The sequence below is a fragment of the Anopheles darlingi genome, chromosome 3 (genome assembly GCF_943734745.1).
Source record: "Anopheles darlingi chromosome 3, idAnoDarlMG_H_01, whole genome shotgun sequence".
NCBI lineage: Eukaryota > Metazoa > Arthropoda > Insecta > Diptera > Culicidae > Anopheles > Anopheles darlingi.
This window is the reverse complement of record NC_064875.1, coordinates 28085939-28109918: the sequence shown is the minus strand read 5'-3', so window position 1 is coordinate 28109918 and position 23980 is coordinate 28085939. Positions and strand designations below refer to the sequence as shown.

At 46.8% G+C, this 23980-nt stretch overlaps 1 protein-coding gene across 9 annotated transcripts in view; it reads left to right on the top strand.

The window, feature by feature from the left end:
- Positions 1 to 208: 208 nt before the first annotated feature.
- LOC125954212 (sodium-dependent neutral amino acid transporter B(0)AT3) overlaps positions 209 to 23980 on the top strand; it is a 29422-nt gene continuing 5650 nt past the window's right edge. For 2 of the 9 annotated variants that reach the window (XM_049684314.1, XM_049684313.1), the window contains exons 1-10: positions 599 to 797; positions 6842 to 7056; positions 8753 to 9203; positions 19076 to 19308; positions 19391 to 19965; positions 20033 to 20180; positions 20257 to 20458; positions 20539 to 20698; positions 20770 to 20932; positions 21019 to 21219. In XM_049684314.1, the coding sequence (XP_049540271.1) occupies positions 8912 to 9203; positions 19076 to 19308; positions 19391 to 19965; positions 20033 to 20180; positions 20257 to 20458; positions 20539 to 20698; positions 20770 to 20932; positions 21019 to 21219 (1974 nt within the window). In that variant the 5' untranslated portion in view covers positions 599 to 797; positions 6842 to 7056; positions 8753 to 8911. The other 7 variants (XR_007469022.1, XR_007469021.1, XR_007469018.1 and 4 more) reach the window with 7 other exon arrangements.

Genomic DNA, 23980 nt, shown 5'->3' with positions numbered 1-23980 from the left:
CAGTGAGTGGCATCGCGAACAGCGCGAACCACGGTGGAGCATGGAGCACCACCGCCACCTTGCCGAAGTCACTCAACTCACGAGGGAAAGCGTCCGCGTGGCCGCCAGCGCCTTCAATTAGGCAACGAACGGTTCGATTCGATCCCAAGTTTGACTGGAACCTACAAGGATCAGCTCAGCAGAGGATAACACCCACCGGATCCTGACCATCTAGTTAATGGACAACCGGTATAGGGCAAAGATTGAAGCTTATCTCAACAGCTATTTCCACCGGGGGGATGTAAGTTCACGTCGTGCAGCGGCCGATGGCGCATGTGTATTGGCGGCGTCGAGAACCAACAATCGGCGTGAGTGGCGCTCGTCGTGCCATGGTCGTGTTTGCCCCATTCCCTGGCTATGGCGTTGGCAGTGGCAACGAATGATTTTTCCACCGGCCTGGCCTGTCTAACCCGCTCCGACACACACACACACACACGCAGCAAAATTTACGGTATTGTTTCCTCGGTTCACGGCAGATTCTAGTGCGCCCCGTACGCAGGTCACTCTTCTGTCGTCGTTCAGTACATTCAGCGAGTTCAAACGGTACGGTCGTTAGGAACGTTATAACCGCCAATCAGTCAATCAGTCAATCAGTCAGTCAGTCAGTCATCAGACCATTATCATCAGCTAGTCAGACAGTCAGGCAGTCAGAAAACGGTTTCAACGACTGGATTCCCGAATTCCGGAGAACGTGGCGCCCCCATTTCCATTTCCCTTTCGTGTGGAATCGATACACCAGAGTGTGCAGAGAGTGAGAGGTGTGTGTGTGTGCCTCCGTCAGTGTATGTGTCTGTGCCCTTTGGCCTCGTGGGGAGGATTGTATCCGCCGTGGTGCTGAATACGCTAGTGTGGGTGCATGGACATGGACATGGACACTGCAACCCCTGCTTGCTGGGATTTGTTCACGTCGCCACGTGTGTGTGTGTGTGTGTATGTGGGGGTGTTGGTGCCGTGTGGAAATGTGGAAAACGGGAATGAAAAGCGAATCTTGGGAGCAATTTATCGACCCACCACAGAGATCTGTCCCATCGCCTCGCACTCCCAAACACCACCACCACCACCACCACTCAGAGAAGGGATGAAAATTGGATTCGGTGCAAAGCGCTCGTCGGAACCGGTGTACACCATTAACGCAATTCCTGCCGCTCGCTCTAGTGCGTCTGGCCATTCCAGGCTGGCCCGGGAGGGGCCGTTACATAACCGCAAATCAAAGCCGCCGAACGACCACCGATTACCGCCGTACCGTCGAGCATTCTCCAGTCTGCCAGACCAGGGGAAAAACGCTATTTTTAAACGGAACGGAACACCCCTATCTATACCAGAAGCGACCGGATATTGCGTCCCGGCGGCCCGGTAATCTGCCGTCTGCTTTTCTGCCCAGACTCTAGATCCCCAAAAAACCGCGTGGTTTTCCCCTTAACGGGTATAGCTCGATAGAAAGAGGAACAGGACAGGGTGAGATTTCGGGGGGCCCACACATCCTTGATTCGCTTCCGAGAGTTCCCTCAGTTCCGTGCGTCTGTCTGTTTGTATGTGTGCTATCGCGAGAGGAGCGCGCGCGCCCGTGTGCGTGTGTGTGTATGTGTGCGACGCGACCCAGCACCACAATCCTTCGTCAATTGCAAACCAGTGGCCCTGGGGCAGGGATCTTCGGGTGTCCCTTTTCACAACGGTGACGTTTTGGTATTGGTGTGACAGCCAGGTACCCCTTATCTGCTGTACTGCGCGACCGGACAGCATCGATGAGACCTTCCAGCGTGTGTTCCAAGGTGTGGCGCCGCTCGGTTAATTGCTCGCTAGCTAACTGGCCAGTTCGCAGTCACACCGAGGTGGGACAACGCGAAGATAAGATCCGACATCGACGATACCGATCAACCGGTACACAGCACCAGCAATCGCTCGGCACACACACACGTGTCCGGTTTTTTTTAATTATCGTGCGCATCTTGGATGTTGACCAATTGACGCGATTGGTTTCCGCACTCCTCCACGCCGAACGCCCCCACGTAAACAATGAAGATGGTCGCACCACTCTTGGAACCACAAACCTTGGACTGGCATTCCGGGTCGGTGCGCCGGTCGGTGTTGAGAGCAGATGGAGCCGATCGGATCGGAGTGCACTACTATAGTGCGCGTCGTCGTCGTCGTCGGAGTTGAGTGTCGGAGAGTGATCGAGCTGGGGAGAGCCGTAGCCGCCACCTACCATCTGCCACACCCTGCCACGCCACACCACGCCGTGCTCCAAAAACTGACCTATTTCTATTTTTGCGTTGCCGCGCTTTGCCGCCATTGGAGTCAGCTGGTGGGTGAGTTTTGGAATGGGGCGCCGCAAATAGCGCCCAACCACCCACCCCATTTCAGTCGCGACCACTCGAGGAAAATCAATCGCCGGCACGCTCTCACGCAGCATCATCCGTTCAGACAGATTCATTCTGAGATCTCGAGTGAATCTCGCAGTAAACCGAACGAACGATCGGCGCGCTGTCATCGGAGGATGGAGGCGCCGTGCATTGCTACTACCTTGCCAACACGACCACCAGACGACGGCGCGCATAGGCTACTGCGTGCGCGTCCATTTGGCAGGACGCTGGCTGTGCGCTGCTGTGCGTCTGTCAGTATCGTCTCGCGGTGTGTGACGGACGTAGGAAGAAGGAACGGTCATAGTAAGCAATGCGATACACGGCGCTGTTGTGTGATTGAAGCTGTGTGTTTTGTGCACGAAATCTGGTACGTTTGTTGCTTGTTTTTGTGTGGATTTAGATCCCTGGCCGAAAAAACAAACACCATCCGCGTGGCGTCACGTAACATCCGAGAAGGGCCTGTTTGCAGCATTCCGGAGAACGAACGCAGAACGCGGTGGTGCGTACCGCGGTGGGGAAGCAGTGCGCGCCGTTAACAAGGACGATGAACACGGGCGGAGAGGTTATGTAATCCTCCGGTTTGGCCTCCGGCGAATACTCCGGCGGGTGTGTTTGTGTCGACCGGGAGGATATGGAAATCGTGCGAAAGAAGGTTCTATCGGATCGATTACGAGCGCGAGAAAAAAAAAAGTCGGTCGAAGGATTCTGTTTTGCGTGATCTGTGCGTGTGTGTGCGTGTGTGTGTGTCGTCGTAAATCGCGTTCATCTGCCGGGAGATCGCGGGACAACGCGGCGAAGGGTGTGCTGCTTGGATTGCGACGACCACGAACCATCGACGACGACACGCCACCGTTTTGCGTCAATCGCCTAACGACCGAAACCGTGTCTTCCGTTTTTTTCGTTTGTCGTGTCGGTGAAGGTGGAGAAACCCGTAGCGAAGGGCGAGTACGGCACTGGTGGTGTGACATATTTAGTTCAAGTGGCCATCCACCAGCATAATGTGTGGGGGCAGAACGATGGTGAAAAAGGAGAATACCGAGCGGCCGAGCACTGTTGGAATGGAAATTTGAATATCTCAAGCACACAACGCATCGCAGCAGGCGCATCTGTCTTCTCCAGGCAGGCAGGCAGGCAGGCAGGCAGGCAGGCAGGCAGGAAGGACTGGATATGAGCTGGTTGAATAGCCAACCCCGGACAGCGGAGACCTGCTGCTGCTGCTGCTGCTGGCACGACCGCACCATACATCATGCATCCGCTCCGTGGTGGCATCGATGGCAGCTGTCCAAGAAAATAATATTTCTCCGTCAGTTCCGAATCGGCGGGCTAGAGGCTAAAAATAGCAAAGTAGTAGTAGCAGCAGCAGCACTACATGCTGCTCCGTTCTTCCTACCTGCCACTCCGTCCTATCCGTGCTGGCAATCGCTCTTCCAACCGCCCCAGGTTTTGGGACGGTTTTTTTTGGGGTTTGGCGCTTCTCGAACGCTGCAAAAGGTCACCAAACAGATCTCGACACGGGCCTCGGAACGAGCACGAAAACGATCAGCAGCGGTCAGCACTTTCATTTTTTATCTTTCTCTTGGCAACTACAGCAGTCTGCTGCGAAGGGCAGGAGGACACGTGTGTTCGATTTCCATCCACAAAAGGGAAACAGGCAACTCCATTGCGCTGCCCTTGAGGTTTCGTTTCGATTTATTGTGGCGCTTGTGCTGTGTGCCGTGGTAAGAAGGTCCTTGTATGCGGATTTCATTGCAAATCATAGGCCCCTGCGGATTGCGTCCCGGACTGTTCTAGACGCACCTTCACAAACACCAGCGCACTGCGAGCGCGCTCGGATACGCTGTGTCGCTGTGTGCGAGGTTGTCCTTTGCTCGAAGCAACGTGTTGCTTCCAACAACAACAACCACGTTCAGCTGGCGTTTGGTCTGTGAGAGCCAAGGGTGGACGGGGTGATACTTTGCTAAATCGACCATTAGGGTGGGGAGAGCACGCACGGACTAGAAATTGGCAAACCGTGTGCAGCACAGGCGGCAATAGCGCCACCAGCAAGGAGGCAGCATAAAGTAAGGGCGCAAGGACACAAAAGGGATGTGTATGCAAATGTTGGGTTGATTGGCGTAAGTCTTACGCATCCGTTCGTTCTTGGAACTTGGATAAAAAGGGGTCAGAATATTGGTTCCGACTGGTTCCGTTAACAGGACAGGGGTGAAGTTTTCCTTCCGGTTGTTGCCAAGAATTCTTGCATTTGACCTTAACCTCACGGCACATAGGCACTGTGGTGTGCGTTGATTTGTTTGCTAGCGTAGTTTCTTCTACAATTATGTCAAAGGGATGGCAAGGACATTAACCACCTTCAGTTACAGGGAGTAATAAATCACAATTTATTTGTGTTTTGTCAGTATTTGAGATGGTTGGCTCAAACTATACTAAGGTCGTTTGCTTTTGACTCCTTTAACGAAGATGAATATGATTTTAGGAGGAATGGTAGGATTATCAATACCTATACATTCTATTTCAAAATGATTGAAACATTGGAAACTGGTTGGCTTCGATTTGATCAGAGAGCCAACATTTCCATTGAAGTCGCATAAGTTTTGCATTCAAGTAGGGAACTTCAGGTTTAATGGAGACTCTTTTAGTAAATTCTTCAATAAGAATGAATCGCAAAGGCAACTATTCGGATGTATTGTCCTGTCAAATCAACTTTTATAGTCCCACTGTATGAAAACCATTACATTTTGCTGGAAATGCCTCATGAATTCAGATGGCCAATACAGTTAATAGCTTATCTGAGCAAAATGCAAGAGATGCAATATCCATCATCACTACTTAGATGGTACAATAACCTATAGTTTGGTTCTACCTTTTGTTTCGCAGAAACTACCTTCTTCTAATCAGAATAGCGCGCACGAAAACGATGCTATTGACTCATCGATAATTGGGTAACTTCCGTGGAAAAGGAATACTTCCCTTTTTGCTAACCATTCAAGGAACCATTTCCCAAGTTCCTTGAGATAATCGATATTCTTGATCTGTTTCTCATGAATTTCGATAAAAAAAAAGGAAGTGCAGTAGCAATAGCCGGACCTGCTCTTTTACGGTCTTCCGATAATGTCCTTAGCATTGTTGTAACCCGTGAACCCTTCCTTTTAATGTCCTTTCAGCAGTTTATAGGCCATTCCATTCTGATGGCGCAACTGGTTCGGATTCCACGCCAATCCGACTCGTGCTCGGATTGACTTTAGTGCCCGAATGACACTATGGTTGCATTGAATTGTTTTATGATGCAGCCGTTCCACTTATTTGGCTCATTAATCTCTACCGAGGCGATTTATGGAGTTGAAAAAAAATGTATCTTTCTTGAAACACTAAGCTCTAGCCAAGAAATGACTTTTTTAAGGTCTGTCGACGCAAAAAGCGCAAGACTAGCTGTTGACCGAAAGCATGGTATGCCCATGAACCATTACTTAATTGATAGAAAACCAGCTCCACATGATATGATACGGTACAATAATTACTATCGCTTTCAGCTACTTCTGCCGGATGCGAATGCCCTCATAATATCGATTAGCATAACCATTGCCGCACTCCCGCGGCTCAGCATCGACTTCACAACTCCACAACGCCTTCCTTACGGAGCCATTCAAATCGAAGCAAACCGTTTTCCAAAAGCGGTCATTCGCTGCTACCGAGCAACCGTATCCTGCGCCAGTTATCCCGCTGTTTTCCAAGAAAGAAGCATCCGGTACCAAGCATCCTGTAACAGTTGGTTACCTAAATTTGCGATAGTCGTCGCCCACGCTCCTGTCAAGACCCATGCGAGTGACGTTCGGGCGTCGAAGGATGGTAATTGGTTTGTTGCGGTACGGACGGTCGCGGAGGGAGAAGCGTTAATATCGATTTTCACCACGGGGCCACCACGGGACAGCACGTAACTCAATTTTCGGTTCCGATGTGCGCGACGGTTGCGACCGAATGGATTCCATTTCTTCTTCCACTTCTTTTTGGTGTTGGGTTTTTGTTGTTGTTGTTGCGATTATCACCACACACCACGCTATCGTTCGCCCTTGCCCTCGCTCCATACTCCGTAGCCGATGTTAAATATTTACCATTTGCCCAACCGAACCAACCGATGGGCTGCCTTCGTGTGGAGCTGCAGCTGGTGCACTGCGCCTCTCTGGCTATGCCGGCTCATGTCGTGTTCCCCATTCGTGTGCTGGTACATTTTTTGCCGGTCAGTGTACTGCGTGCTGTGGTTCCAGGTTCATGGTCTCGAAACTTTCCGCTCTCATGCTACTTGCTCCTTTAAACACTGCCCAGCCAGTGGAAAGTTTAATATTTTCCAGCTTCGCAGGTGAAGCGCTCTTAGCCGGGAGTAACGGAAGTGGTCATGAAATAGCTGTTCAACATTACATGAATGTTTCTTCGTTTCGGTTCGTTTGCAGGATCCGGGTTCAGTTCGCTCAGTGACCGTTTAGTGCTTCGATGTGCGTGAAAGTGTAGACAAAGGATTTGCGAAACATAACGTGAATCTCCTTTCTCGACGAGGACTTTCTACCGTGGAATTAAACCCAGAGATCGCGTGGAACGCGCTTTAGTGATTTAAGTTGAGTAACCGGCAACTTCGCCTTTGGATTTATCGCGAGTATATTTGCAAAAGGTAAGTCTTTATTTCTTCAGTATTTTGTTGGTAAACTTGGAAAACATTTATTCATTTTCTACGTCCCATTACGTCGATTACTGGACGACTGGGGCTGGGGTGAGAGCCATCTGAGACAGCGGATCACGTGTCACATCTAGTCCTTGGCCTAGTTTATTTTGGTAATATGAAAATAATTGAGCAATTCGCAGAACAGACAGAAAGATGAGCATAATTTATGCATCTTCCAATTTTGGACTATCACTCCAGGGTGAACACAAGCTACCGGACCACTCCAAAGGGAGCATCACTGAGCATCCCGAGAGAAGTAACGATGGAGGCGCATGGCTCCCTAGATACCGAAGTATTAGTAGACGGCAGAAGTGTAGCATTTGATGCGAAAAGTCGGCGATGATAGTCAAATATGGCGAGTGGCAAAATGGCGTATCATCGATCCAGTAAATGATATCTCATGGTACCGTTGGCTCTGCCACACTGCGGTATTGCTACTGGGGTTTTGGGGTTTTCGGGCGGCCGTTTCTGTTGACCAACCTACACAGTGAGTTTCACAGTTGAAGCACTTACCTTGTGAAGTGTCCGTGTTCCTTGCCCGTATGTTTGGACGCCATATTAACGACCGCACTGTGGCCGACACAGCTATTAGAGACTGTATCCTTCGGTACGGGAGAATTTCGGACAGTCATGAAACGAACCACCTAGGACAGGACAGGATGTGCTTGACGCAATGCATGCTATGCCCTCCTATGCTGACACGAAGAGGACAGTCTATTCGGGCAAAAGATGGCAAATACCGAACGGGAATTGGAAGGCACAAGATGGATACACAGGAGCCACTTGGGACCGTAAAGGGTATCATTAAGCATGGCGTGCCTGCGGAGAGCACACACCTTCGCCAATTTGTTCTTTCGTCATCCAACGGGACATTCGCTACTCGTTCCACCATTAGGTGATAATGATATCGTGTAACGAGCCAAACCATGGTTTGTGATGCCGTTGCTCGGACGATCGGAGCGACATTTTCCTTTTTTTTGTTTTGCTTTTTGAGGGAATTCTCGATGAAGTCGCACCCTTTCAACCATCAATGCGCGTTGTGTACATCAGGTGGACGCTTCCTTTCTGTAGGAGGTGTGATGTTGCCTTGCCCGTTTTGCTCCTCTGCAACAATGATTATCTTAATTAAGGAAACAAAACAAGATCATCCTTTATCATTTACAAGTTATGTACGATCTTGTTTTCTACGTTTTTGATATTTTCTATTTACTTGCTTCTATTCATTTCTTGTTCTTTGGTATTGTTTGATCCCATTTTGAACATTTTCTTTTGTTCTGTCTGATTCGTTGTCCTTATCCAGTTGTACCTTAATGCTTCAAATACTTTTTATTTTATAGTCTTCTGTTTTACATTAACTCTGTCTGTTTATTTATTATTGTTACTCGTTTTCTTTCATTTTTCAGTAATGTTATAACTCATTAGCTAGTTAGTTTTTTCTAGTAACGTTTTCTTCTTGTACTTTTTTGAATAAGACGGTTATTTAAAGTGTCTTTAAGCGATTTCTAGTTTCACCTTGTTCATCAGCTACTCCATCAATTAATCCATCAAAATGTCATTCTGATTTAAATTCTCTTTGAATTGTTAGAAGCGGTTAGTGTGCTTACATCACCTTGTAACCTCTATTGTGTGATCTTCTACCCTGCAGAATCTCCGTACCGCATTTTTCCGAACCGCATTTGCACCCGTTGCCACTCCGCGCAAACCGTGACATTGGATCGTCACACGGAACGGCACTGCATACAGTGGTACACGACGGATCCACACCCGAGCAAGCGATTACCGCCTAGTGAACCGCCCAGCGACGATGGCGACTAAAGTGGACGGGGTACCGGGCCCACGGAGCAACAACGGGCACGAGATGGCACCGCTGAACACGCGGGCCCGCGGCGACGGAACGCACGGTGTCACGATCATGCTGTCACCGCCGGATCGCAGCTCGATCGGGTCGCGGGATGGGGCCGGCGCCCTGCCCGACGGTGACCCCGACCGGGCCGCCTGGTCCGGTAAGATGCAGTTCTTCCTCAGTATCATCGGTTACTCGGTCGGACTCGGTAACATCTGGCGGTTTCCGTACCTGTGCCAGCAGAACGGCGGTGGTAAGTTTGGCCCGTTGCCCAAAACCGGCTTCCTATCCTCGTAGTCTTTCGTAGATTTTGACGCAATCCTCGTATGGGGTACCTCTACCGTGGCGCTGTATGCCGTTGCCCAGCGATCTCTTTATCCAGGGATTACACGATATTGAAAACGAACATAAGTAACGACTGGACTATTCAGTGGAATCCATTTGGTATTAGTGACGCGGTAAAATTGATTTCCGCTCGTTTTCAGTGGGTATTTGGTTAATAAATATTTAAACCTTTTTTTCATGTTGGTCATGCTCATGCAAGTCGCTTGTCCCGGTTTCCTGTACTCCACTTCCACAATGTGTTGACCAACTGGTCTAAATTGTGACACTTTTGGTGCAGAATGGGGATTAATTGGATCAACCGTTCCATGAGTTCCATTTCGACAAATTACACTAATCCTCTTAAATTAAATTAAATAATGGTAGTGTCATTTTATGAAGCGATTGGGTCTTGCTGTTAACGCTACTGTGCTGCTTCACATAGCTAGGGCATTAGTTGTTTTGTGTTTTGGGTTCATAATTCTAGCTGCTGCTAGATAGACCCGCATTATATTTTATTCTAGTGCTCGCCATACCATAGTCTATGTACAATGCCTATACTGTCCAAATTGTCCAAATGGACTAACAGCTTATCGTAACAATATTCAAAATTTGCGGAATTATATTGTTTTTATCAAATACCCCATCCAATAATGCGATCTTGGAAAGCATCACCTTCGTCCGCATATGTCGTTCCTCTTAGAAAATATTTAAACGCAGTTTTGACCGAAGTGTTGTGATTTGAACACAATACAATACAATACGCTTTGAAGGTATTTTGCATATCATTGGTGGCATGTGTCAGTGTGGTATCTATATCCATCGCAGATTTTAAACTGTCCATGAGTCGTTGAATAAATTCATTACTTCTTCTAGCACATACCCTGTTTGGGCCGGGTCATTATGTTTAAAAACGAATGCTGCACCCCGCCATTCTTACTATAACAAATGTCTAATCGAAACAATTTCATTTTAGTGTGTTTTCACCAGGAGAAAGACATAACTTTTTCCTGTTTCGATTTTTCTAAACATATCCGCTTTTCATCAGTAACGAATATTCGATATATACTCGACTTGCTTGAATTCCGGTAAACTATTTCTCAAATGGATACTCCACCGACCTTTTAGCAAGGCTTATGCGAGAAACATCCATTATCCGATCAAGTTTAGTTTAGTTTTTAATAATGTTGAATAGAGACATGGTAAAGTAACTTATACAACTCTTCCCCTGATTATTTCTGTGGCATTACATATTACAATCAATCACTTTTTTAATCGCCGAAACCAAATGATGTATTCGATAGAACGTGTTCCTCATGTGGGTTGTAGCCTTTTTTCACGAATGCTCTTTTACAAACATAAAACATTCTATAATCATTGAAAAATAAAACAAAGACAGATATTTTTGTTTTGGATGTTTGTTTGGATGTAGAAAATCAATTGTAACAAGAGCCAAATGTGGTTTGCTTCAAATGAAGTAACCGCGTATTTCTCACTAAAATCCATCTCTACACAAAAACCGACCTAAGGTTAAGGAAGAACCTACAGAATGGTTCATTATTATCAGATGATATAGAAGACTAAGTTGAATTAGTATACCGGATTAGGCGCAACACCTTGGCACAGGAATACGATTTTCATTCTTCCAAGATGACGTCCACCGAAGCCATAGTTCGCTGGACAAACCCACACACACACACACACACACACGAGACAACGTTTTTTTCTCGCACTACTAGTAGAACTGCTTCGTAATAGCGTTACATCGGCACCGCATTGGTGGCGCCAACAGTTAAGCAGCCTTTCCCTCCCCGAAAATGACCTGCGCACATCGCCAAGGTCCCGGCACCGCACTGGCCAGTGAGCCTGATTGAATCGTGCGCTATGTGCGCGTGTGTGTGTGTACTGTGTGGTCAGCGTATCAATTACACAAATTTGCTCCAATCAGCACCCATTGTCGGTGTCGTTCGATTGATACAGACTTTCTGGTCCACGATCGCGGCCACAAGCGAGAACCGAAAGCATCGGAACGCGAACGCAAAATCTATCTATTCCGCGTCAATCGACGATTTTTGCTCTCACCAATTAACAAAGCGGCCAACGTGTTTTAACCAAGGGCGACCGAGGGACACAAGAATGGTGGGAAGGGGGGGGGGGGGGGGGGTGGAGGGTTACTTTACTTGTGAACTGTGTCACTGTGTTTTGTTCTCAGATATCGAGCAATCGTGGTCATGGCAGTTTACATTCTGCCCTCGCCGCATCGATCTAACACCGAGACAAAAGCCAGTGACCGTCGATAAATCGTCGATGTTTAATCGAATCGAACATTAGCTACAGTTGCTGTGTGTGTGTGGCACCGTGCTGCACCACCTTTCCTAAGCCACTGATGACATTTTGATTATTCTGTTTCACGCCACGTCAATGGCCGCTAGCCGCCGATTACGCTCGCTATTTATACGATTGTCCAATGCATTGTTGAGACATCAGCCCAAACACCCAAGTATTCTACCTTTTGATTGCGGTGGTTGTGGTGTGGTGTGGTGGTCACCATCACATTAACTCACCGATCGCCGCCACCGAGATGGGCAGCTGGGCGCCTCCATCTTATCCGCCCTAGGAGAATCCGCCATGTTTAGGAAAATCCGCCATGCGATCACGAGTCGATCTTCTTCGCTAAGTAAGAGTTATTCACGATGGCCATGAGTGACCATGTCACTCACCGGCATCGTTCTCCGGCGCTGCGTTGCCCAATTAACACGTCACTCAGTCCCGACCGCACAACGCAATTACATTGCCGCCGTCGACGACGCCAACGCCGTGCTGTCAATCTATGCTACGGACAGACCACCGCCCACCGGGGCCGGGGCCTTCACATACACACACCGCCCGTAAACAGCACTTTGGAAAACGGTGGAATTCCAGAACACAAACCACAGAAACCAACAACGAGCGGCGCCGTCGCAAGCGATCGCGGAAATTACTCGCCAATGGCGCCAATGGACCCACTGGCCGGTCAACCGAAGCCGGCAGTAGGAAACCGCGGAATCCGCGTGGCAATGAATCTGCTGGTACGGGGCCAAGTGCACCCCCGGTGGATGATGGCGGGTTGGTTCTGCTATAAATATGTATTCGAGCTACAGAACAAGCGCCGGTTGCAGGTCACGTCGCGTCAATCGATCAATCGCCGAAGCGAATGTGGTTTCGGTGTATCAGAAGTGTGTGTGTGTGTGGTGGCGCCATCGACGGCCCAGACGTCCAAGTGCACCATGACCATACTGCACGTGGAAAATGCGGGATACATGAAAATGCTAACTGCACCTCTCCTCCCTCTACAGGGCAGTAAGGGTATGCGTGTCATTAGGTCGTACGGTAGTAGGTGTAGGGAAGGGAAGGGCATGAGTAAAAGGCAGGTGGTACTACTGACCCAGCTAGCTGCGTTACCGGTAGTGGGCAAGCCACGCAATCACCGGTATACCGGCAACTAATGGCGTGTGGTTATGGCAAAGTCGAGCGACACTAACACGGCTCGGTGTGTCACTCATACCACCGCCGCCAGACATATGGCGCAGAGCATCGGAGTGAAGCTCATGCTGCACTTGATCTTGACGGATGTTTGCGTGCGGTGCGCACACTATCCAACCATCCAGCTGGTGATCGATCACCATCATCATCATCATCACGGGGCGTAAAGTGGAACATGAATGATGGAGCATCGCGAGCATATGGATCGTCGATGTTAATCGGCGGGGCATCGTCGTCGTCGTCGTGATTCGCGCTGCAATGGGCCGCGATGTTCACCATCGTTGAGTCAAATGAGGTTCGAGGCACGAGTTACAGTGCATAACGATGGCTGATGCGCTCGTGCTTGACCCACGTTGGTGCGATTTATTAATATCGTGAATTCATTTTGTACGATTTACTGCACACGACATGACTCACCCGGTATAGCATTTGAATCTATCTTCTTCTTCTTCTATACATATAAAAATCTCGTGTCACGTTTTTTTGTGTCCAAACTCCTCCGAAACGGCTGAACCGCTTCGAACCAAACTTTATGTGTATCTTCTGTAAGTATCAGAATAGGATGTAAACTATATTTCGTCCCCATCACTTAAGGGGGGGGCTTCGGTATTTTATTTTAATTCTTCGCATTTGCTTTTTACAATTTTTTATGAGTTCTTATCCTTTCAAGAATATTTTGTAAAATTTTGGGATCAATCGAAACAAAACTGACAAAGATATAGATTTTTGAAAATCCGCCTTTCATACAAGACTTAATGCATCTCGCTATTTTGAATCGCGTTTCTCAAAACCTGCGTTTTCAAAGTTGGTGCCAATCGTAGCATGAAAACTACTGGACTGAAATTTTGAACATATAATCTGTACACTATTTGCCAGGTAGCCCCGTTGAGTTTTTGTAAAATTGTTGATACTTTTTTTTAGATAATCTTGTAAATTATGTAAAGCTCATTGTTTGAGGCAATATCGAAAAAAGTATCACTTTTTCAACTTCAAAAATCTGCCAAAAATCGAAAAATGGGAAATTTAACAAAAACTCGACGGGGCTACCTGGATAAACTTATAATCTAACAAAAGAATATTCATTTGAATGTTTCTGATGATCCAGCACGTAGCTACGGTGGACACCGCAAAAAGTACATTTTTGAAAACTTGCCTTTCTAGATTGAATGCCAAGAACGTAGTTCTGAACAAATCTTTCCCAAAATAGAATGAAATATTCTTGAAAAGTTGTAGTTTAATATGAAATTATTTTAAAAAATCAAAGTTGACTGGACACTAAAAATCGTCAAAAATAAGCTCTTTTTTGACCCAAAATAACCAAAGCCCCCCCTTAAGTTATTGAAAAACTAGGAAAATTATTTTTGTTACTTTCTGTTAAACTTTGATTTGATATTTTTCTTAGATTTTTCATATAAAAAAACTTATAATCCAAATTTTTCATAGCCCTAGCTCAAACAGTTATTTTTTAATGATTTTTTGAAAATCCACTAATTCACCGAACAGTAGTTGCAATACTGACCGCCAGGGAGCGTTGTCAGCTCTTATTAATTTAATTGATGAGAATTTTATCCTAGAAGGCTCAGCTAAAACCGATTAAAGCATACTGGGGCAATATTCACAATTCGAATTTTTAAAATTTCATCAAAAATGAAAGTTCAAATAAATGCTACAAAAAAATTATGTACAAAAATTCAAAATGTGCAAGAACACACACATTACTAACACCTTATTAACAATTCCATAAGTGCTGTTGCGCTGGGTCCTAACTCCAGGCATTAGAAGTTCAGCTCAGTTATGGGAGAATTGAATCGTTGTGGTATGTATGTTCCGAAGAGAGACACCGGCCTATCCGGGGTGCAAAAGAGCAGGATATTTGCGAATAAATGGGAATCTGATTAGAAAACTACTCTTTTTGGTTAAATTCTTTGCGACGCCAAAAGTCTTCCAAAAGCGAGGTGAATTCTTTCCGGAGGCATAGCACCCATGAAAAGAAATCTGAGCTCGATAGGCCCCCAAAAGCGAGAGGCAACTAAAGGCGACGGGATTGCATCCGAAACGAATCGTCCCCGTTACTCGGTGCGCAGCAAAGCTGCCGATCCTTCGCGCGCAAAAGGGAAGCGTTTCAGCCAAGTATTAAATGCCGATGATAGTTTAGTAATTCTCCTCGCTGACCAATCCATGCAATTCAAAAATGGGCTCAAAATCATTGTTGCCAAACGTGATTGGTACTTCACCACCGGTGACAGTCAAAGGTAATGAAAGGGCCCTCTAGCGGCAAAAAAACCAATGCTACAGGGACGAAGCGCCCGCGATCGAGCGCGATCGCGCGCCAAGGACCAGTCGAAAACCTGTAGCGGAAGGAAAAATACAATTTTTCAGCTCGCTTTCTTAGGAGGATTCTTGTAACACTGGCGAAGAGTGATGAGCAATAAAGTGCTTGGGAAATTAACTTCCACGAATAGTTTTTTCGACTACAATCATAGTTATCAAAGTAAAATCCTCAGCAAATATTAACAAAAATAGTCACACATAAAGCAGCAACTCAAAAATAATCTAATTTCAAATAACCATCCTCTTTTAAGCGTAGCGACGCACGTTTTGTTATAAAGTATCCGTCTAACAGCTACCGTTATTGAGCCTCCAACGCAGTATTGGTTGAGTTGATATAGTGTTAATCAATACCCACTTGTTTTCAACTGGAAATGTTGAATTTTGTAAATGATACTGAGTGTACTGAGTGTAACACCAGACATAGTCTTTTAAAGGAAGTTTAATGGCGAACAGGTCCCTTGCTGAGGGATGGTACATTGGAAGTGGTTTTCGCGTGAACGACATGAACGACTTCGATACCGAAAAGCAGCGACCTTTTATGGGTATATGGAGAATTAGAACCAATGCCTAAACTAGCCGAAACTGTTAGCGAACAACGCTATCGATAGTAATAAATGTATTTTTTAAAAAACCCAAGGAATTTGGTAACTAGAATCCGAGAACTGTCTGAAAGATGAGGTAGTAGATAACATTACATTAAAAGTTAAATTAAAACGGATAAAACTATTTCATTCAACTCCTAATATCGTGGATGAATTTCCTTCTCCAACATTCGCATCATAAGCCGCCGCTGGTTGAGCACTACCTTTGACATATGGTTTGCTATTACTTGCTCTCTCTCCTGGCTTTGTGCGATGGAAAAACGTAACGTGAACCACTTATCCACCAGTACCAACGGTGCACGCGGTCGGCAATCGAACCATAATAAACACCCAGCCCCCGGGGTACAGCGACTCGGAAAATCAAACTAACATTAGATCGGTAAACATTGATTGTGAACATCATAACACCATCAACGGTGCAAGCTATTGTTTGTTTGAATTCAATATTTTCCTTCCAATGCAACTGCGAACCAGTCTAGGTTGGTTGGCCGCCCGGTCGCGACGCTTTTTATCGATGCACATATCGACGCAGTAATGGGGGGAGGGGAGTCATGAAGGGGCTTGGCCATATTGCCATATTGGGTGGAATGCATGAGTAGGAAAGATGGTAAGAGAGTATGGTATATGTGGAGCAAGGCCGCTTTTACCCTGTTGAAGGGTTTCCTAAAGGTTGTTAGTGATTTTGCAACACGTGGTCCAGCATGTGTGTGTGCGTGTGTGTGTGAGTATAACAATGTAAAACTGTCACATGAATGGCAATCAGTGGTTGCTTCCGTGTCCAGTTAGTACGTATTGTTGTACCGGAATAGATTGCATCTTTCAATGGTGTTTTCACGAGACTTATGCAAATTCATCCCTATCCTTTGGATATTTTTGCTGTTTCCTTATACTAAACCTTTAATTAAGAACGATAGCATGTTTGATTAATATGCTTATTTGAAATTGTTGTCGAAAAGCAGTTTTAAACACGATTACATCAAATATGCTTTTAACATTTAACTTATGCAAAAAGTCAATTTGCACGATTGTTTTATTTTATAATATTTATGCAATAATTTAGTGCAGGCTAAAGGCGCGAATTCCTCTGCGGTGATTCCGAATGAACGTAGGATGCATCGTGTTAAATATTTTTTTATTAATAGAATTTAAATATCTTTAAAATTTTTAGTAAGACATTGTTTTTATTATCATTAGTTTTGCTCCAATAAGTGTTTTACGATATAATCATCAATCACGATACATGACTGTCCTTGGTCCCTTTGTATCGAATGTTACAAAAGATATGATATCATAAGAAGGATGCCATTGCTAGCCCATGGCTGTTTACTTTATTTTGCTCCATGATATCCATGATTCAAACAGTATCAGTTGCAATAAAAAAGTAAAAAATCAATTATATAAAATAAAATTACATTTTATTATCGGTTAGCTACCCGTTATGCCAAACGTTAAATAGAAACTGCTGAACAACCTCATGAACTTTCACAGTCCCTTCGCCGTTTAATGAAACCTAACCTTACATGCAAGTTGAGGAACTATCATTTTATGAGCATTCCTTCATAATCGAGCTCCACTGAACTCCACTCTACTCCAAGAACATTCTGAAATCGAAAAAAGGGAAAACGAATGCCAAGGATAGCGTACTGCATAACTAGCGAACCTGTTATAATATTCACTCTCTATCTTCACTTGTCGCGTATCTGTCACCTCGTGTTGTAGCATTCTTTGCCAACAAGTTTCTGGCCACTTCCGGGCTGAATGAGGGGGGGAGAGCATCAAACGCGTGACTTTCAGTGTAGCTCCAGCACACTCTCGTCGCGAAACGGTAACCATCACGTAACGGGCTAACCATGAGTGCTATTACCTTCTACACCACCTACCTAGTAGTGCTCCTGCGAGATGCCTGCGAGTCATTCGACAATTATCATACTTTATGGAACACTTTTAATGATCGTCATTCACTGACTGAATGTAAACCAAAGCGCTGGCCTGGCCTACCATAGCTGCCCTATTAACACTCACTGAGCGTTGATTTACATTACCTTCGTACTGGCACAAAAGGAACTACAACTAGCACTGCAGGTCGGGCTCACAAAACATCTGGTTCAAATGGTGGAAGTTTTTAAAGAATGTTATTATAGCCATTATGTTCTTTGATTGACCTACACTCGTCTCTATCCGCTCAATGGATGTACAATCCGGCGATTTACAATCGTGGGCGATGGTTGATTGCGATGGGGTTCAATCAAAGGCATGGCAGCGAAACTACAAATCATACACCAACCAGCAGCACGTGATAGCATGTGCAGAACATCAAATGGAATCCTCCCTCGACTTTCCGGGGCTTTCCACTGCATCAGCTGCATCGCAAATCAAAATGGGGCACCAGCTAGCGAAACAGAACCGTCGCTTCAACCATTATTTCCGCCACTGCCTGCACTTCCTCTGCCGCATCCGACAAGTCAGCTGGAGGGATGGTTAGTGGGACGACACGATGGATAGGACGATTGTTGCTGGCGCGACTCGGCGCTACCACCGCGACCACCAGCCATGGCTAATGTGTAGTTGCGTGACTAGTTCTACCACCGTGGCGCTAAAAATAGTAGAACGAAGTTGTTTTCCAAGAGGTGACCTTGCATCATCATCGGCAACGTCATTAGCGTCGACCCGATTTGTTCGTTCGCGGTCTGCTGCTCCTGCGCCACCCACGACGCCAGGTGAATCATCTGGTCTGAGTGCAGAACACTCTCGACGAACATGTGGATGACGTGTTTTGTCGTCGTCGTTGTCGTCGTTGTCGTTGAAAATATGTACACATCATCGCAAAGTATGGTGAGCGCGCGTAATCATTATTGCGCCTTAAGCTAGACTAATCCAACAAGCCGATCGGACATGGCGTTCGGTGAAGCGCAGCAAAACGGTGGCTTTCCTCTGATCAACCACCTCGCGGTATTCGCGGTGCACGTGGCCTCACCATAGCACCGTAGACTTGGTCGTGTCGTAACCGAGATGTGTATGTGTCGAGACGATCAATGTGATGGACTGACCTCGGGCAAATGGTTTCCGTGATGCTGATTCCCCATTCGTGTGAATCCGACAACAGTCCACGGAACTACGGCGACCATCTGGTTCCAACGGGTCCATTGAACCGGTACAACATAGAAACCCCCTATGCAATCAGCGTAATTTGATTGATAAAATCCCCGCGAAAAGCACATGGCACATGTCGGGGCAAGGGAAGCCGGTTACTACAAGAATGTTCCATTTCTTATCTGTAACAAGCGCAAACCCTTGGAGTGCACACCGGACTCACTGTCACCACAACTGTTCCACATCTCTTTTGTTGCAGGTGCCTTTCTCATACCGTTCATGGTGATGCTGATACTCGAGGGCATACCACTGTTCCTGATCGAGCTCGGTATGGGCCAACGGATGCGACTGGGTGCGCTCGGCGTCTGGAACACTATCCACCCGTGGCTCGGTGGCATCGGTATCAGCTCCTGCATCGTCACGCTCTTTGTGGCGATCTACTACAATGTGATCATAACCTGGTGCTTCTACTACTTCTTCAACAGCTTCCGGGTAGGTATCCGCCATTAAGGGATCCGATCGGTTGTAGTGAAGCCTCCACTATCCATTTCATTCCTTCCTTCCTTCCTTCCAGTACCCACTACCTTGGGGTACCTGTCCGCAGATCAATGGAACCGATATCGAAGAGTGTGAACGATCGTCCGAGACGGCGTACTTCTGGTATCGGACAACGCTCGATGCGGCCCCGAGCATAGACGAAACCGGCGGTTTCAAGTGGTGGATCGTGCTGTGCCTGATGCTGTCCTGGACCGTGGTGTTCTTCATCGTCATGAAGGGTATCCAGAGCTCGGGCAAGGTGGTGTACTTCACCTCGCTCTTCCCGTACATCGTGCTGACCATCTTCTTCATCCGTGGCATCACGCTCAAGGGCGCGGGCGCCGGCCTGATGCACATGTACACGCCGAAGGTGGAAAAGCTGCTCGAACCGACGGTCTGGCTCGATGCGGCCACGCAAGTGTTTTACTCGTTCGGATTGGCGTTCGGTTCACTGATTGCCTTCGGTAGCTACAACACACCGAAGAACAACTGCGTACGGGACGTGCTGCTGGTGTCGGTGTGTAATGCGATCACCGCGATCTACGCGAGTGTCGTCATCTTCGCTATCCTAGGGTACAAAGCAACGCTGGGCGTTGATCGCTGTATTCAGGTGTAAGTCCTTACTCGCTTAGTTTATACCATAGGTGAACTATACCGTACCGTTTACTGTTTCACACAGCAATAAACATGTCCTGGTGAAGCACAGTCTCCTGGAGTCGGTACACGTGGACAACAGCGAGTACGAGCACGTGATGGCCGGTTTAAACAGTACGATGCTGAAGGATTGGGAGTTTGAGAAGTGCAGTCTCGAGGATCAGCTATCCAGTGTAAGACACTTGCAGCCGTGCTGCTACTGCTGCTGCTGCTTATGATAGCTTCTAACGTACTACACCATTTCCACAGGCTGCCGAAGGAACGGGTTTGGCATTCATCGTGTTTACCGAAGCGATCGTGGAGCTACCGGGATCACCATTCTGGGCGGTGCTTTTCTTCACTATGCTGCTTTCGCTGGGGCTCGGTTCCCAGATTGGTATCCTCGAGGGAATGCTGTGTACCATTTTCGATATCGACATCTTCAAGCGAATTCGGAAGCCTTACGTAACGGGTAGGACCTTTGTGCGAGCGGCGCACTTGGTACTGATGCAGCAGGATACTGATTCCCCGCCTTTACTGTATCCCTTCCAGGTGTCGTGTGTGCTTTCTGCTTCTCCGTTGGGCTTATCTTCACGACCGGTGCCGGCGAGTACTGGCTCAAGATGTTTGACTCGTTCGCCGGTACGATCGGTCTCGTTGTAGTGGCACTCATGGAGATGATCGCCGTTATCTACATTTACGGTCACGAGAAGTATGTTCCACAATAGCCGCAATCAATGTGCTATGTTACCGAAACTGATCCTATCCTTTCTCTATTTAAAGATTCACGGAGGATATCTACCAAATGACCGGTACTCGGCCAGGGATCTATTGGCAGATGACCTGGCGATACATTGGACCCGCCATCATGGGCTGTATTCTGCTATCGTCCGTACTCTCGATGATACTCCGGAATCCGACGTACGGTGCCTGGAACGGCGAACTGGTACGTGTGAGGGTCAACACGCGGGAGTATGATTGACCGGCCGTTAACCTGCTTTTTCCCACTTCCGTTTGCCATTTCCGGTGCAGGGTGTTATCGAAAACAAGTCGTACCCCAACTGGGTCATGGGTATCGCACTAGCCATGATCATTGCCGGTGTGCTGCCGATGCCGGTCGTGTTCTTGCTGAGACGCTTCCAAATCCTGAAGGTCGATCTGGATATTCACCAGGGCTCGATTCGACGCAACGAAACAACCGCCTCGACGAAGGAAATGATTGACGAAGACGACGTAAGTACTGCCGCCCCTCTGTGGTGCCATGTCGAGTCCTTTTTCAGCCGGTATGCGATGCAACACGACGACAACGGTTGCTACTGTTTGGTCGAATTGAACACTGAAACTCTTAAGAGTTTTGTGATCAGATATTTTAAACTCCCATTGCAAAAAGGGGAAACGGTCGAAGACGTGGCCATTACTGGCGCCGAAGGCATTGATTTGTACTCAATGCGAACAGTATGACATAAGAATGGGGACTTATTGGGTTCTTTTACCTTTCTACCTTTTATTTTTTTATTATTTTATGTATGCTTTCTTGTGTGCGTGTGTGCGTGTGTGTGTTATTGGTATTGGCTTGATTTCGCTGTAGATAGCAAAATATTATTTTTTTACTAAATTATTAGTTAAAAAATGAAAGATCAACCACATGCGGGATGGGAGAATGGGCTAAGTAAGGTTAGTTATAAATTTGTTTAAGGTATAGTTTCATTTTCTTTAATGACTAAAACCATCGTAATCTAAAAAAAACATATTCCAACTGCAAAGCTGTCCAGCTGTCGGTGCATCAAAGATACTGAAACATGGTTCATACAAGTTGACCAAAACCGGTGCAACATCCAATTTCATCTGTAAATGAATCGTTGGCTAACTTTAGCAGCTTTTAACAAACATGTGTCTACATCTACTAACCCATCTTCATCACGATGTCTTCTCTTCTTCTCCTTTCTCTCTTTCTCTCTCTCTCCTTCTCTCTCTCTCTCTCTCTTCCTTTCTCTCTCTCTACTTACGTGGGCTGCAAAACAAACAATCAATCGCTGTACTCTCGATACACTAACAACGCGACACGTACATGTAACAAAACCATTTTCCGCCGTTTTCCTCCATTTCGATACATTGCCATCTGCCCTTCTGTGCCGTGTGCCTGTGGTACAATCGCTTACTCGCTTCTCTCGATGTTTCGCCTAACTCGGACGAGCAGGTCGTAAGTCCTGATCTGCCACCGCCACAGTCACTGGCAGCTACACGTTTCACGATCGGCGACTTTGATGTAAGTTTCAATGTAACACGTATTCACCTATTCATCATCCTGAAATCAGCCTTGTAGTATCAACTTCCTACCGTGTAGTTCGCGTTACCATCTGCCGGTAGTTCGTCATCACTAGAGCTATGCAGATAACCGTACGCCATTACATCCCCCTTCGCTAGACCTATGCAGGATCAACAGGAAAGTGAACAACAGGAAAAGAGATCAACTACCTCATCGACTAGTTGCCACTTTCCTGTTACTTTGTTGCTACATTTGGCATAGCTCTAGCGTAGTATCATCAGCATTGCGTGTTTGATGTACGCTCATTCATCCGTATCCTTGCTCCCCTTCACCAAACTCCCCTGCCGATCAATATCCTTCCAATTTTTCTCTTTATCATTCTGTCTTCTTCCTCGTATTCCATGTATCTTTCACCTTTTCTCTTTCTCTTTCTCTCTATTTATTGTTGTTATCTTACTAACCCTAGATACGCTCATAAAAACCCAATACTTAAAACTCCCGATCATCGCATAAAGTAATCCGATAAGCTAGTACTTGTATGTCAAACAAAAAAGAAACCCTATACCCCGTATCCTGCGATCTGCGCATCGGTGGGACCCATCATGATCTGCATCGTCACCGCGGTAGAACTGTTGGCTATTTGTGTAAGCAGCTTGACTAGAAACCCAGCGCAGACACGCATCCTCCGCACATCCACACGGATGGATGAACGGATCTGCTCCACACAAAAAAAAACCACGGACGGTTGTAGTACTTCATCGAATCGTATACCGCATGCTCAATGTGATCATTATCACCACCATCATCATCATCATCATCGTCAGCCCTGGCGTTGGCGAGTTGAAGGTAGCGTAACCGCAAAAACCCACCCATTCGGCACTCATTTTCGTTGAAAGCGAAGGCGAATGCTGGAGTTGCTGAGCTGTGTCTGATTGGATTGACAGTGTATGCCTCGTTTTATCATTCTAAGCCTCCCCCTCCCATACGATCGCATACGATAGCAATCATTCGGTGTTTCATATCCTGTGATCCGTGTAACTAGGCTTCCATTCGCGCCATTAGACGCCATTCCTGCATCCAATCATAACATCTAACAACACAGAGTATTTGTTCACATCATCACACATCACACCGCGGACTTGCATCCGCGTAAAGCCCGCGAGCGAGCTGACATTGACATGGAGTTTATTACTTGAAAGTTATAGACGAAAACGGATGATGATGCTGGCAAGCGCAGTAAAACTTCGCCAAGCAAAGCCATTAGCAAGCCGAACCAATCCAGCAGCAAAGGTAGCGCCGGTGCCACGCTCGTCACCACCAGCATCACTAGTACGGCTGGCACCAGGAAGTCGATCATGAAACAGTAGAAACCGCACCAATCGGTGGACGGTCCAATCCGGTGTCCTTTTTCCCAGGCACACCTAATGCACACCATTCCTTCACCCCCAAAACAGACAGACACACATACCAACAGCGCAAATGGCTACCGAAGAGAGCGCCAGCTACCAGCAGCGCAATAAACGTGCTTAAGCGAGCCAGATTTTAAGTAACAAGCGTGTATTGTAGCGGCTCGATCACTGACATGGTATGGTAGAGAGCTAGGAGGAGTCAACTACTTTTCGGGGAACACCAGAATGGCAAAACCCCGCCAGTGTTATAGCCAGCCCGATATGTTGCTGCAACGTCAATGTATAGAATGCTAGAGTTTTTCGTAGAGTTTCTCACACG